We start from the raw sequence: 14,324 nt of genomic DNA on the forward strand, positions 1-14,324 counted from the left end.
CGTCCTGGGCGGCTGGACTTTGAAGCTTCAGCTGACACACGTATTGTCTCTGCCCTTAAACATATGTGTACCCTGGCCCCTCCACTCGGCGGGGTGACCCCTGGAGTATTTTTCATTGGAACTGCCTTGGCGGTCATGTAGGACATCACCTCCATTTCGTGGTGAGGAAACTGAGGCCCAGGCTGGGGAAATGGTTTGCACAGAGTCCTACTTTTGGAGAACAGTGAACTAGAGCCAGGGTCTAACTCTCATCGGCTGCCTTCCCGGAGGGGCATGGTGCAACTCCTGTTCATAGCCCAGGTGTGAGTTCCCCGCCCCACCGTCCCAGTGTGATGATGAGAACTTCCGGAGGGCAGAACCTGAGACCTACTCACCCAGCCCCCGATGCCTGGCGGGGTGTCTGGCGCAGAGTAGGACTTCAGTGATGTTCGCTGTGTGTGCCTGATTCTCACAGGTGTCGGGTGGAAGAAGGTGCATTGTCTTTAACAACTCGCTCCGTATTCCCAGTGGATTTGACGGGGTTTCTCGGGTCAGTCAAGGGCCTGATTCATTCCGCATCCTCCCGGCTCTGTTTCCAGGGGCGAACCACGGTGCAGAAGAACTGCGCCGATCCCGTGTGGCACGAGCAGGTGGTCTTCAAGGAGATGTTCCCTCCCTTGTGTCGGAGGGTGAAAATCCAGGTGTGGGATGAAGGCAGCATGAACGATGTAGCCCTGGCAACCCATTTCATAGACCTGAAGAAAATCTCCAATGAACAGGATGGAGATAAAGGTGAAGTCTCACCCGTCTCACTCGGACATAGGGCCTCAGAATGATTGATTTGGAGCCTGCATCCTTAAAACGGGGGGCTTGGGGCAGGCACTGTGTTAGGCCCCTCCCGTGTTCTGTGTGGTCTCTGGCTTCGGTCGGTTCAGGGCAGTGGGTGGACCCAGACTCTGGGAGCCAGGAGGCTGGGTCCCCATCCCAGGTCTTCCAAGAGCGTACCTGTGTGGCCTTGAGGCCGTCACTCCCTCTTCCTAGGCCTTAGATTTAAGTGTTTGGGGTGGATCGGAGGTGGGCAAACTATGGACCACGGGCCACATGTGGCCTGCCACATATTTTTGTGTGGCTCATAAGCTAAACATGGTTTTTACATGTTTAAGTGGTGCCCCCAAGTGACTCATGGGAGCAGGAAGCATGAGTAGTGCGGGGAGGCACTGCTTACAGCGCACTCAGAGGGCCCAGGAAGGAATAGAGTCCCAGCTCACCCACCGAGCCAGCCAGCCGGAAGAGCTTCTACCCAGGATAAAGCTCTTTCTTCACAAAACCAAAATCAGTAGGTGATGACTCTCTGAATATCCCAACAACCGCCCCCTTCCTTTAAATCCAAAGCAGTCTTTCTCTGCAGGACAAATGTGAGCTAACTGATGCATACATTTGTACATGTGTGTGCACATACGTACATACACATACGTACTGAAGGCTTGGCATAAGCAGAGGTCAAGGTTGCATTCTCGTGCCCCTCACAGAGCAGCACCGTTGGAAGGCCTTCATAAATATCTGTTGCTTAACTGTTCACACTGCGGAGGGGTTTGCACAGGATTGCTTAGTGCAGAGAGCACTCTCCGCCTGTCTACAGGATTTCTCAACTGGACGTGAACGTGTGTGACCCACAGCTTTCCAGGAACATCTTGGTGGCATTCAGGGAGATGTGTAACAGTGTTTAGAAAGTAGATCTTTCTGCTCTTTTTGACACAATACCTCTGCTTCTTACAGCTGACTCAACAGAAGGATGCACTCTAGACCCTGGGGCTGTGGGGGCAGGGCGAGGAAACATTTAGGCACAAGACTATTGATAGTAAATGGAAATATTTACTTGTCAACAATGGGGGACTTGTTAAGCAAATTATGCTACGTATGTTTACTAAGAATAATGGTTAATATTCTTCAGCTCTTCCTGAGGGCCTGCGTGAAGCACTTAATAGGTATGACCCCCTTTAATCCTGACAGGGGAGCTAAGTGCCACTAGCATCTTCATGTTGCAGTTGGGGAAATGGAGGCACAGGGAAGTTATCAAACCTGTCTGGCAAACTGGAACATTCTGTTGCCAAGGAGATGTTTGCATAGATGCTGTGTATTTTCCCAGACGCTAAGTATTAAGAAAGGAAAATACTTAGGCTAATAGTAAATTACAATCATGAGGTCTTTTCAGTTTTACGTTTAGAGCGGATCATAGAACGTCTCCTTCTCTCAGTCTCCACTGCCGTCACCCTAGGAGCCATCGACTTTAGTCTTTAGTTTTGGTGACGATGCAATCCCCAAGCCAGTTTGCCCACATCCATTCTCATACCTACTCACGCAGCAGCCAGACTGATCTTAAAACACACATCTGATGGCGTTTTATCTTTACTTGAGACCCTCTAAAACACACCCATGATTTCTAGCGTAAGGACCTCATCAAGGCTGCCAGACCCAGTCATTTCTCTAAACTGTCTCTCACAGCCAGCCCCTGTGCCTTCTCTTCCAGCATCTTCTGTCCCCAAGCTCCTTTCCGGAGGCACGTGCTGCTCCCTCTGCCTAGAAATGCCTCTCTTATCTCCCTTCTCTCTCTGCCTAGCTCCTCTCCAGGCTATGTCAGCCTGTTCTTTGTTCCTGCAGCACCGGGGATATCTCCTTCATAGTGCGCCTATAATGTCAATATTTGTTTAACGTTTGTATCTGCTTTGTTCTCCACTGAGCTCTGTGCTTAGAGCCTAGCATGGGGCCTCTGCATGTCAGGAGTCAGTAAACATCTGATGAAGGAACGAACAGTCAAGGATGCATAGCAACATTCATAATATTATTTCAACTGTGAGCGAGGATAAACATTTGCATGGAAGAGAGACTAGAGAGAAATGTAGCAAAATGGTACTTAGGGTTGTCTATGGTGATACAAATAACCTGTCAATATTTTCTCATCTCATCTGTGTATTCTACATTTCTTTTTTTATAGAAATGTTCTCCTTTTTTTAAAAAAAGATTTTATTTATTTATTTTTAGAGAGGGAAGGGAGGGGGAAAGAGAGAGAGAGAAACATCAATGTGTGGTTGCTGGGGGCCGTGGCCTGCAACCCAGGCATGTGCCCTGATTGGGAATTGAACCTGCGATGCTTTGGTTCACAGCCTGCGCTCAATCCACTGAGCTACACCAGTCAGGGCCATATTCTACATTTCTAAGTGAATGTGTACAGCTCTCATAAAGCAAGACATAATCCATTTGCGAGCATAAGCAGGCAACTAAAGTCTGGGATCTCTCTAGGCTTCCTGCCTACCTTCGGGCCCGCCTGGATTAACCTGTACGGCTCACCCAGGAACCACAGCCTGATGGACGACTACCAGGAACTGAATGAAGGCTTTGGAGAAGGCGTGTCATTCCGGGGCCGAATTTTGGTAGAAATCGCTGTGGAAATCCTCTCAGGAGGGGCACAGGAGTCTAAATTTTCCAAGGCGCTCAAGGACCTCAAGCTGTCTTCGAAAGACAAAGACTCGAAATCTTCCAAGGGCTCCAGTAAGGACAAGGGCGACAGAACTGATGATGCGAAACCCCAGCCGGCTTCGGACAAAACCAACTCCACTGATGTTGAAGTAGAACCTTTTGACGTACCCCCAGAGGTAAGTCGGGGCCCGGCTTCACCGCACGCACCTGGGAGGGGAGCCCGAAGCAGAGCGGCACCTGCGGCGGGTTCCCAGAGGCCTGCGGGGGTCTCACTCCCCCTGCAAATGTGGGCTGGCTCAGCCCCACTTTTCCGGGGCAGATCCTCTGCCTCTTCCCGCACACATCACAGCCATCTGCCCATGATAAATCTCTTCAGCGTCCCCCCCCCGCCCCAGACACAATCCCCATAGAAACCAAAGTCATGGAGAAACAGAAGTTCTCTGGAGGAGCTGGTGAGAGTGGGCGGTGGGGTGATCGACTGAACTGTGTCTGCGGCCCAGGGTTGCTTTAGCTTTGTTACTGTGCTCTGGATGCGAGGCCATGTGGGAGGAGGGATGAGAAGGAGCGAGAGTGGGCGGCAAGCTGGGACACGGGTGACGGACGAGACACCTGTTCCTCTGCCCCAAGCCCGTGGGGAGATCAACTCCAGGGAATGCTCGTCTCTGCTTGTTACTCAGCACCGAGCCCATTAGCATTTTCCAGCCTGGCTCCGTCGTAGGAAAGGGATCTGGGCTCCCAGGGGAGCACAGGTGGTGAATGACCTCTCAACTGTTCAGTTTCGCAACAGCCCTTGGTACTTTAAGCAAAGGGGAGAACTTCATGTTGTGTTGGCAGGAGGGGTGGGTGGGTGCCAGTTCTCGGCGTGGGGGATTCTGCCTCTGGGAGTATGTATCTCAGGTCACCCAGACAGTCTGTTCAGGTGGGGGAGGGAGGGGATGGCTGGCCTCCCAGAGCTGCCCATTCCTAGGAGAGACTAGGCAGGCTGATGGGTTGTAGCGTGGGTCCCTTTAGCCTCGGAGGGCCCGCTTATTTTTCCTGCTGGGATCTCATAAATCTTAAGAAACTGTGGGGGAGGGGTTGGAGCACATGGCTGAAAATCTCGGGGGCTGCTTTTATTCATGGCTCGGATAGTAATAACACCTCCTTGTGTTTCGGTTTACTCCTCAACAAAATGGGGTGGTAGTAGCCCCTCTGTGATAGGCATCTCCTGGGGGTAAGTGAGGGAGCTCCTGTAAAAACGGTCAGCGGGGTTCTTAGCACACCCAACAAACACATTCGCTGTTGTTACCGATGTTGCTATGGTTTGCTCCCGCCACCAGGGGGCAGCTGTTCAGAGCTCTCCACCCCCTTGTTGGTGACCTAGTTTGGGTGTTTTGCCCACCTCCCCAGCTCCCCCCTCTGAGATGATGTGTTGGGAGCTTTCTCTGGAAATGTGTGCTGTCAGCTTGTTGTTAACACTGACACTGCCTTGATGGGATTGTGTTTATGTGCATTTCTTCAGAGAGTGTGTCAACTTTGGAAACGTGACTTTTTGGGCTTTGCCAGAAATTGTGGGCAGTTGAGCAGCTCCCCAAGCGAATATCCCCTGTACATGACCTTGTGTCAGTCCCTTCTGCCGTCAGGACTGGCCGTCCTTCTCTGAACAGGGATTGCCAAGCAGAAAGGGGCTGGCAGAAGATTTCCTTAACCCAGGTCAGCATCCCCAAGACATTTGGCTGAGGTCATCTGAAAAAGCTAATTCCAGCAGAAAGCAGGAGTGGCGGGGAATTCATGTAGAGAGGGTGTGCATTGTTCTTCAGGGCCCAGGTGGGCCATGTCTGCTACTGTGTAGAAGGTGATAGGGGAGGGGGAAACTCCGGCATCATTCAAACCCTTCTCCCTCCTCCCTCCTCTCCTCCTCTTGGATTCATGTTTGTGGTCAGTGTTTTCTGCAAATTACCCCAGCATTTAGCAGTTTATAACAACACACATTGATTTTCCTTGTGGTGAGGAATTTGGGAATGACTTAGCTTAGTGGTTCTGGCTCAGAATCTCTATGAGGTTTCCATCAAAATGTTGGTAGGGCCCTGGCTACTGTGGCTCAGTGGGTTGAGTGCTGGCCTGTGAACCAAAAGGTCAATGGTTCGATTCCCAGGCAGGACACATACCTGGGTTGCAGGCCAGGTAGGGGGCACGTGAGAGGCAGCCAATTGAGGTGTCTCTCTCACGTTGATCTTTCTCCCTTCCCTTCTTTCTAAAAGTAAGTAAATAAAAATCTTTAAAAAAAATGTTGGTAGGGGCTGCAGCCCGTGGGAGGCTGGGCCGGAGCTGCTCACCTTCCAAGATGGCGCTCCGACACTGTCCAAAGGCCACCAACTGGGAAGCAGCAGAGTTGGGATTTAAAGAGGGTTTGTCCGGCTATGGAGCCTGCTGTCACCCTTCCAGGCCAGAGAGCCTACATTCCCTCCAGCTGTCTGAGTCATTTGTACCCTCCTCCCAGAGAGTACACCTGGCCTGCGGCGGGCGAGATAAGTGGCCGGTTTACAGCCGCGGATGCAGCGGCTGCAGGTGGGAGGGGTGTGTGCTCTGTGACTAAGGGCCCGCCCCGGGCCCCCACCCTGTCCAGTGTCTTCTGGTCCACAGAGACGGTTCCTGCTGCTGTGAGAACACAGGAGGCTCCTGTGGGAAGGAAGGGGTGACCTTCACCTAATGGTGTGGAAACCCTCTGGCTCTCTGAGCGTCAGGGTTTGTGGTTCTTGATTGAAAGGGGCTCTTAACCTCTGAGGCCACAGTTGCTTTAATCCTTAGAGGACTCTTATTGTTTTTTTCCATGGAATATAATAAATCCAGCCACAAAGCCAGGAAGCACAGACTACAGGCCTCTAGCTCATTCAGCCTCTTTGCTCAGAATGTGATGCTATGTCCCCATGTCCCAGCCTGTTCCATGTTAATAGGAGTCATTTGTAAATAGTTCTGTGTTATCTTGGGAAGGCTCCCGTCTTGGGACCTGTGGGAAAGGTTGGCGTGAGTAGAGCCATTTTTAAATGGAGTCAGGGGAACAGCTTCCTACGTCTTATTCCTTCCCTGAACCTTAGGAAAGTTTGAATTGGGCAAGATAACCTTTGGACTGGGCCAGAGCAGCACTGTCTTCCAAATGAATGTTTGCGGAACTAACAGGAAAGCAGACCCCCTTATCACAGGGACTGGGAAGGGTGGACATCCTTTAGTCTCAGTAACCAGCATGTACAGCTAGAGAGTAACTTAGGTTATTCACAGCAATAGAAATCCCTTTCTTCTGTGTATGCAATTATTTCCCTTCCCTTTGTCTTCAAAACCCTTGGCCTCCACCCTATAATTGGAACACTAGTTGGGTTTCTGCTTGAATGAGGCTTCCCAAAGTTGCAGTTCTTTTGGATCTCGAATAAGCACTTGTTGCCTCTCGTTTTGGCTTTTTATTTTTAGGTTAACACCTGCCACAGCCCAGTCTTTCAGAATGTGGGCAGTCTTTAACTTGCTGTGTGATCTTGGCAAGCCCCTGGCTCTCTCTGGGCTCCAGTTTATTCGGGTGAAAGGTGGAGGTTGGAGCAGATGAACTTGGGGGCCCTTTTCAATGTAAAAGCAATCTACATGGTCGTGCCTCTGGGGCCTGGACCCCTCAGGGCAGCAGCCACAGCGCACATAGCCCACGCTGGACGCACTTGACCGGCTGATACTTGTGTGAGTGCCTAACCCTCCACCCCTTTAATCTGGACTTTTTGTCATTTCTGGGAGTAGAGTCTGACTTTGAATCAAGCACCAAGACATTGATTTAACACATGTCAGAATTCAAAGAGGGCTGGGTTTTTGGTCAGAATACCTGGGAAGGTTACTGACTCAACCTCAAGCTTTAGTATCCTCAGTTTTCTTGTCTATACAATGGGAGCAATCCCAATGTTAACCTCCCAAGGTTGTTCAGAGGAACACCTATAATGCATGTGGCCCTCCTGTATAATCCATGCAACTATGCTCCAATGTAAGAGTTTAATCCTGAGACTCTGAGTATCTCATGTTTGGTTTTCTATTTTCTGAATGCCCGCCCACCAGCAGGTGAGCCCCTGTCTCTGGTTCACAGCAACATCTTAGAAAGATACAAACGCCAAGCTTATCCTTTAAAGTTAAAAGGATGTCCATCAGTAGACATTGGGTAAAGAAGATGTGGTTGTGTGTACAATGGAATATGATTTCTTGTAAAAAGGACTGGAATGTTACTATTTGTGACAACATGGATGGACCTAGGGGGTACCATGATAAGTAGAATAAGTCGGACAGAGAATGACAAAGACAAATACTATATGATTTCACTTTTATGTAGAATCCAAAGAATAAAATAAACAAACCAGCAAAATTAAAACACACTCCTAGATACAGAGGACAAACAGATTGTTTTTAGAGAGGAGGGGGGTCGGAAGGCTGGGTGGGAAAAGTGAAGGGATTAGGAAGCACAAATTGGCCGTTACCAAGCAGTTGTGGGCTGTGAACTGCAGCACGGGGAACGCAGTCAATAATATTGTAATAACTGTGCACGGTGCCAGGTGGGTGCTAGACTGGGCAGGGGGGTCTCTCTGTAAATTACATAAATCTCTAACCACTATGCTGTACCCCTGAAGCTAATATCAAATAATATTCAATGTCAACTGTAATCGAAACATTAAAAACATAAATGTCGAAAAAGACTTTTTATTGCAAGGCAGGAGCTCTGAAGGTGGAGACCACATCATTTTAGATAAATGGCTGAATGTTGAGTGTGTGCTTTGCAGGTCCTCGTTCCTGCTCGTCTGACTAGTGAGGAAATGAGGTGCCATTTCAGGCTGATGCTGAGACGCAAATGCCTGTAAATGACTCTGCACCAGGTTAGCCTCGGCCCCCTGGTGATCAACACACACACACACACACACACACACACACACACACACACCAGGCCTGTCTCACCCATGTCTTCTCTTTCTATAGATTGTACCAGAAAAATATGAGGAATTTTTACTCTTTGGAGCATTTTTTGAAGCTACCATGATTGACCGGAAGATTGGAGATAAACCCATCAGCTTCGAAGTTTCCATTGGTGAGTGCAGGCCAGCACAGTGCCTGGCACAGGGCCGGGGCCTTGCAGCCATTTCTGGAGTGAGTGAGTGAGTGAGTGAGTGAGTGAGGGCCTTACCTGTGAATGACAGTGCTCAGAAAACAACAGTTCCTTCCCACTCTTGTGTCACTGCATAAGGGATAGATTTATTTTCACACTTTAGAAAATATATTATTAAGGGTCCTGGCTGGTGTGGCTCAGTGGACTGAGTGCCAGCCTGCAAATCAAAGGGTTACTGGTTTGATTCCCAGTCTGGGCGCATGCCTGGGTTGTGGGCTAGGTCCCCAGTATGGGGTGCATGAGAGGCAACCACACGCTGATGTTTCTCTCCCTCTCTCCATCCCATCCCCACTCTAAAAATAAATAAATAAATATGTAAAAGTAGATAGATAGATAGATAGATATATAGTTTGGATTCAGACAGATTTGGGCTAGTCACCCTGGCTCCATTATCTGAGGCTCACTTAATTTCTCTGGGTCTCAGTTTCTCCATCTGTGAAACAGGAACGATGATACCTTCTCACAGAGCTGTTGCAAGGGTTCAGTGAGTCAGTGCAGGCAAAGGGCATGCATACAGTAGAAGCTGTTATTATAACCCCTGCAGTCTCCCTGGGCTGATGCGCAAACCCATTCTAAGAGAGGACATTCCCTCACAGAAGGCTTTGATCACATTTGGGAAGTTCTGCTTCAAAACTTCCCAAAAGTTTTGAAAGAAAGGGAGATGGAATCCGGTTAATTTGTAACTCTTTTTTTTTTCTTCCACAAATGAGAACATAGCATGGATGTCGATGTTGGCTCATTGTCATTGTCAATCTTCTTTTTGGTCTGACCAAGCTCTTCCCACCTGCATAATGAGATCTAATTGCTGGGCCCTGGGAGGACGTGAACTTGGGTTTCTTCTGTCAAGCAGCCTGGTGCTGCTTGCAGGCTGACACCTGGCCCTGCTCCCCCCGCTACTGCCTCTGCAGGTAATTTTGGGAACTTGATCGATGGAGGGTCCCATCACGGGAGCAAGAAGAAGTCGGCGGAGTCGGCTGAAGAAGACGCCCTTCCGCTGCTGCAGGAAGGAGAAAGGGGCGCAGCCCCCGAGGCGGCCGTCCCCATGGCCTCCACCACTCGCCCAGAGAAGCCCCTCGTGACGGAAGGGAACAGGTAGGAGGCACAGCAGACGCAGCGGTTCCCGCCGGTGGGAGTCCCACCGGTTTCCGGCAGGGTTCGTTTCAGTGCTTCCCTGAAACGGGAAGCATGGCTATTTTTTATTTCGGTGATGGGAGTAGGCACAAATCTGGGCGACACGGTAAGTACCGCTTTACCGAATGCTTAGTGACATGTCAACAACTCTCCAAATGACACATCGGTAACTCACGTCGGGGCAGAGCCACGAGGATGGTCGGCATGCCCAGATAGATCTGTAGCTCCCTTTATTCTAGAACGATGATGCGCAGTAGGGTAGGAAGGTCAGAATTTAGCATTTGAGTCCACATCCTATTAACAGTTGTTATATTCATCGGAGCTCTCTGCTGTTATGTAAACTCAGTTTACTGGCATTATTAAATACAGCATCTCTTATTTTGTTTTGCCACAGTCCAACTGAAGAACTAAAAAAACAAAACACAAAACAATTGCTAGCTGCCAGAAAAGACTATTTCAGAGAACCGTGGGGACACCTACGTGTATCCTCACTCACCTTGAATCCATATAAAATTTCAATGTGCTGAGAGAAGTAAGATGACAGAGTTCTGTTTTCAGAAGGGGGTTCAAGCACCAGCCAAGTGACTTGCGAGAAGGGAAGGCCACCCACAGTGAGGTCCTCTGTGTCTGAGCCCCGTGCTAGGAGTAAAAACGCCCCTGTCTGCATGATTTCCATAAGAGACCATTGTGTTTCTCACTGATGTGCCAGCAGCCTGGACCCGCCTCACCGGCCCGCTCCTCTCTCTGCTGCTCTATTCCATCCAGACTCTCGCTCCGGCATGGGCCATGGCTTTCTCACCTCGGTGAGGAAGACTCGGGCTCACCATCTCTTTCCCCAGGCGGCCTTCCTTCCTGAGCAGCAGCAGGCCCAGACCCCTCCCCTCGGGGGTCCCCATGCATCGTCCCCCAGGCTCACTGTCAGCACAGGCAACGTTGCTTCTCTCCCCGACTTTCCCAGCTCACGGGTGACCCCGCTGCCCTCCTAGTCCTCAGAGCTGCAAGGTTGTCAGTTGTTCTGCTGTCCCTCCCCGCCCACGTCCAGCCAGAGAGAAAGCCTGGCTGACTCTAGATCTTAAGTATTGCTTGTATCTGTTGCTGTGTCTTTCATCCTGGCAGTCGGCACCTTCTCCTGCATTATTCTAAAAACCTTTCACCTGCCTTGGATGTTCGAGAATTTACCAACCTGTCTATCTGAAGCAGTGGCTCCCCTCGCTGACACCATCCTTTGGCTGCCAGTGGCTTTCGGGACTAATGTCAGGGCCACGACTTGGTGTTTCAGTCCCCATCTGCTTTTCTACCTTCTCCTCCAGCCACCCCTCCCCACACCCCACTTCTTCTCCAGCCGTCTGGCGGCCCTGGCCGTCCCCCCGACTGCTGCTTCTGGTCCTTTCAAACCTGCCCTTCCCTGTGCCAGGCCACAGGTCCCCTTCAGAACCGCTGGCTCCCAGGGACCTTCAAGAGGAAGGTCAAGTTCCCTCTCCTGAATCTCCAGTCTGATTTGAACTTTATACTCACCTCCACCGAGCGCCACGGACACGGCAGGAAGACCTGCTCTCTGCCGGTCTGTCTCCCGGTTAGACCGGGAGCACTCTGAGGGCGGGGCCCACGTTACCCCTGTGCACCTGCGCGTCTCCGTGCTGACTCACATCCCCGGCTCCTGGCAGCCCCTGACTGTTTCAGAACGAGTCAAGGTGTTGCTCTCAGCAGGGTGGGCGCAGGGCACTCTGGAAGCACAGAGGGGGAGTGGGTGGCTGACTCTGCCTTGGGAGGAGGTGACGAGTTGGGGAAGGTCACAGAAAAGGTGACATCCTAAAGGGTGAGAAGGGGCTTAAGGGATTTGGAGAGAGTGTTTGGGATGAAGTAGGAAGGAGTAAGTGAAAAGCTGTTGCCCTCTTGTTTTTGAGCATACCCCACGTTTTCTAACGAGGTCCTGTCCCTCTCATGGACCACTCCCCCTCCCAGTGACCACCTTACCCCCTTTCCATGGGCCCTCTTCTTTGGGGCCTTTTCTGGCTCCCATGTAGCCACGCTTGGCTGTCTATCCTCCTTTACACACCCCCAAAAGAACCCCAAATCCCCCAGTCCCTTAGCTGCTTCTCTGTCCACTTTTAAAACTGAGAACGTCAATGGTGGATCCTGTAACGGGATCTGCCCCCCCTCCTCCGAGACTCCTCGGAAGTGCCCTGCGTCCTTTCACCGGGGCCAGGCAGCGAGAACCTCCCGTGCCTCACGGGACCAGCCTGTTCGTGACCACTGATGACCGTGTCAGGGGGTAGAGTGTGGGAAGGGCCAGGGAGCACAGCAGAGGTCCCCAGGCACCCTTGGATGCACTCACATGAGTGCTGGCCAGCTGGCTCGAGGAGACCAAAAGAAGTCATGTTGGTATTTTGGGGGCTTTCCGTGTATCTCTCAGTCACCGCATTGAGGTTCTGTCTGCACAATGGCAAGCCAGAGTAGCGGCAGCTGAATCAAAGGGGCCTATGTTTATAATAGACCTCTACATAGGTGCGCACACACAAACATGCATGCACATACATACAGTATTTTATATACTATACATACGCATATACACGATTTATTTGACTGTTGCTTCCATTAAAATACCACCTTGTAAGGGGTGGTTTAACGTGGCACTTAAAACACCACTGTGTGTGTGTTCGGGGCTTCCCGGTTTTGCAAAGCGCGTGCATTCACACATAATTTACGTGTTGGGCTGGAGCTCAGGAATGAGGCTGGAGCACAAGACACCTAACGATGGGTGATCATTTGATTCTCAGGATTCCAGGCCTACCCTCGCCCACAGTCAGAAGTCTGGTCGTGTGTCAGGGCAGCTGCTCAAACTGGCAATGTGGTGCCCTCCCACCTGCTGCCCTCCATCTGCACTGTAATTTACCTGAGAAGCCACAGCATCCTGGTCCCTGCAGACACAGTAAGGCCAGGAGGACCCTGGGAGCCAAAGGGACAAAGGCCTTGAACATCATTAGCACAAAATAATCCAAACCGAAGAAACCTTGAAACAAAGTACAACGCAAGAGGGAATTTACTCAGTCACAGGATTCTCAGTGGAGTCATTTTAAAAAGAGACAAAAGCAATTTTGATTCTAACCTCCCATTTTATTTTTTGTTTTCTTGCTGTAATAACAACCTTAGTTTCTGCCAAGAATTTATTTGGCTTCTCTGCTGAATGGACACCCGCTGGTTTATTTTCTGCAGAACAGATCACAGGGCGTGATCTCCAAAAGAAATCTGGGTTGAAGAGCTAAAAAAAAAAACAACAATCGTGCATTCTTTCAGGCTAACATTCTCTTTAGCTTTTTGGAATGTAAATGAAACAACTTTGCCTCCTCTTCCTCCTCCTCCTCCTTTGTTTCTCTCTCTCTCTCTGTCTCTCTCTCTGTCTCTCTCTCTCCCTCCCTCTCTCTCCCCCCTACCCCCATAAACATGTGACTGCAAGCACTGTCTATATTTATCACGGCCACCTGTCTGTCCCACCACACCCATTCCTAGAAATTTGCTTTGGCCTTTCCTCCACATTTTTTCACACAGACCTGGGCGTTTGTGGGAAAGTTGCAGGGGTGTGGGGGGAAGCCTAGTTAAACATGTAGCTGTCACGAGGCAGGGAACTTCACCTTTTTGCTACCACCTCTCCTACCCCAACGGCCTTCACTCTCATTCCTTGCCTCCTTGGGAACTAGAATTTACAAATTCGTTCCCTCTCTCCTGTCTTCAGTCTCATCCTGTTAACTGTCTTTTTCTCACCCACATGGAAGCGTACCCAACTGTCACCTCCAACATTCTCTGTAGCTCTACGTTTCCCCTTCTAGCTAATTCGACATCTCTCTTGTCCCTTCTTAGCCAACTGAGTCAGCTATATTATTAGCACTAATGCCTGGTAATGATACATATCAGATGGAGGGATAGATAGATGGGTGGGTGGATGGATGGATGGATGGATGGATGGATAGGTGGATGGATGGATGGGTGGATGGATAGGTGGATGGATGGATGGGTGGATGGGTGGGTGGATGGATGGATGGGTGAGTGGATGGGTGGGTGGATGGGTGGGTGGATGGGTGGGTGGATGGGTGGGTGGATGGATGGATGGATGGATGGATGGGTAGATGGATAGGTGGATGGGTGGATGGGTGGGTGGATGGATGGATGGATGGATGGGTGGGTGGATGGATGGATGGATGGATGGGTAGATGGGTGGATGAATGGGTGGATGAAAGAATGGCAAGCAAGCCATGGAATACTGAAGTTTAAGGCACATGCCTTAATCCTCCTTAATACTATTATTACCCTCCTACATTTCTCTGGAAATTTCAGCTTACAAAATACATCTGTTATTTTAAGTGATCCTTACCCATTGCCTAGCATATAGACATTAAAGGGAAATGTTAGTCGCCACCCCCCCACACACACACTTTCCTCTCTCAGTTAACAACCTACTTCCTTGAAGAAGGCTTACCTGATGAATCCTGCCCTCTGGTGATGATTTCTAAGCTTTGCCCTGGGTGTGATGGCAGTAGTTGTTAGTACCGTCCATTGTGGCCACATACCTGTTCCTTGGTTATTGTTCATG

The 14,324-nt window shown here is 50.2% G+C and overlaps 1 protein-coding gene across 1 annotated transcript in view; it reads left to right on the forward strand.

The window, feature by feature from the left end:
* The window catches only part of FER1L6 (fer-1 like family member 6), a 99,020-nt gene that overhangs the window by 17,356 nt on the left and 67,340 nt on the right, over positions 1 to 14,324 (forward strand). The window contains exons 9-12 of the mRNA XM_028533829.2: positions 579 to 771; positions 3,277 to 3,629; positions 8,422 to 8,530; positions 9,517 to 9,700. Coding sequence (XP_028389630.1) covers positions 579 to 771; positions 3,277 to 3,629; positions 8,422 to 8,530; positions 9,517 to 9,700 — 839 coding nt within the window. The remainder of the gene's footprint in view (positions 1 to 578; positions 772 to 3,276; positions 3,630 to 8,421; positions 8,531 to 9,516; positions 9,701 to 14,324) is intronic.

This window comes from Phyllostomus discolor, chromosome 7 (assembly GCF_004126475.2).
Source record: "Phyllostomus discolor isolate MPI-MPIP mPhyDis1 chromosome 7, mPhyDis1.pri.v3, whole genome shotgun sequence".
NCBI classification, from domain to species: domain Eukaryota; kingdom Metazoa; phylum Chordata; class Mammalia; order Chiroptera; family Phyllostomidae; genus Phyllostomus; species Phyllostomus discolor.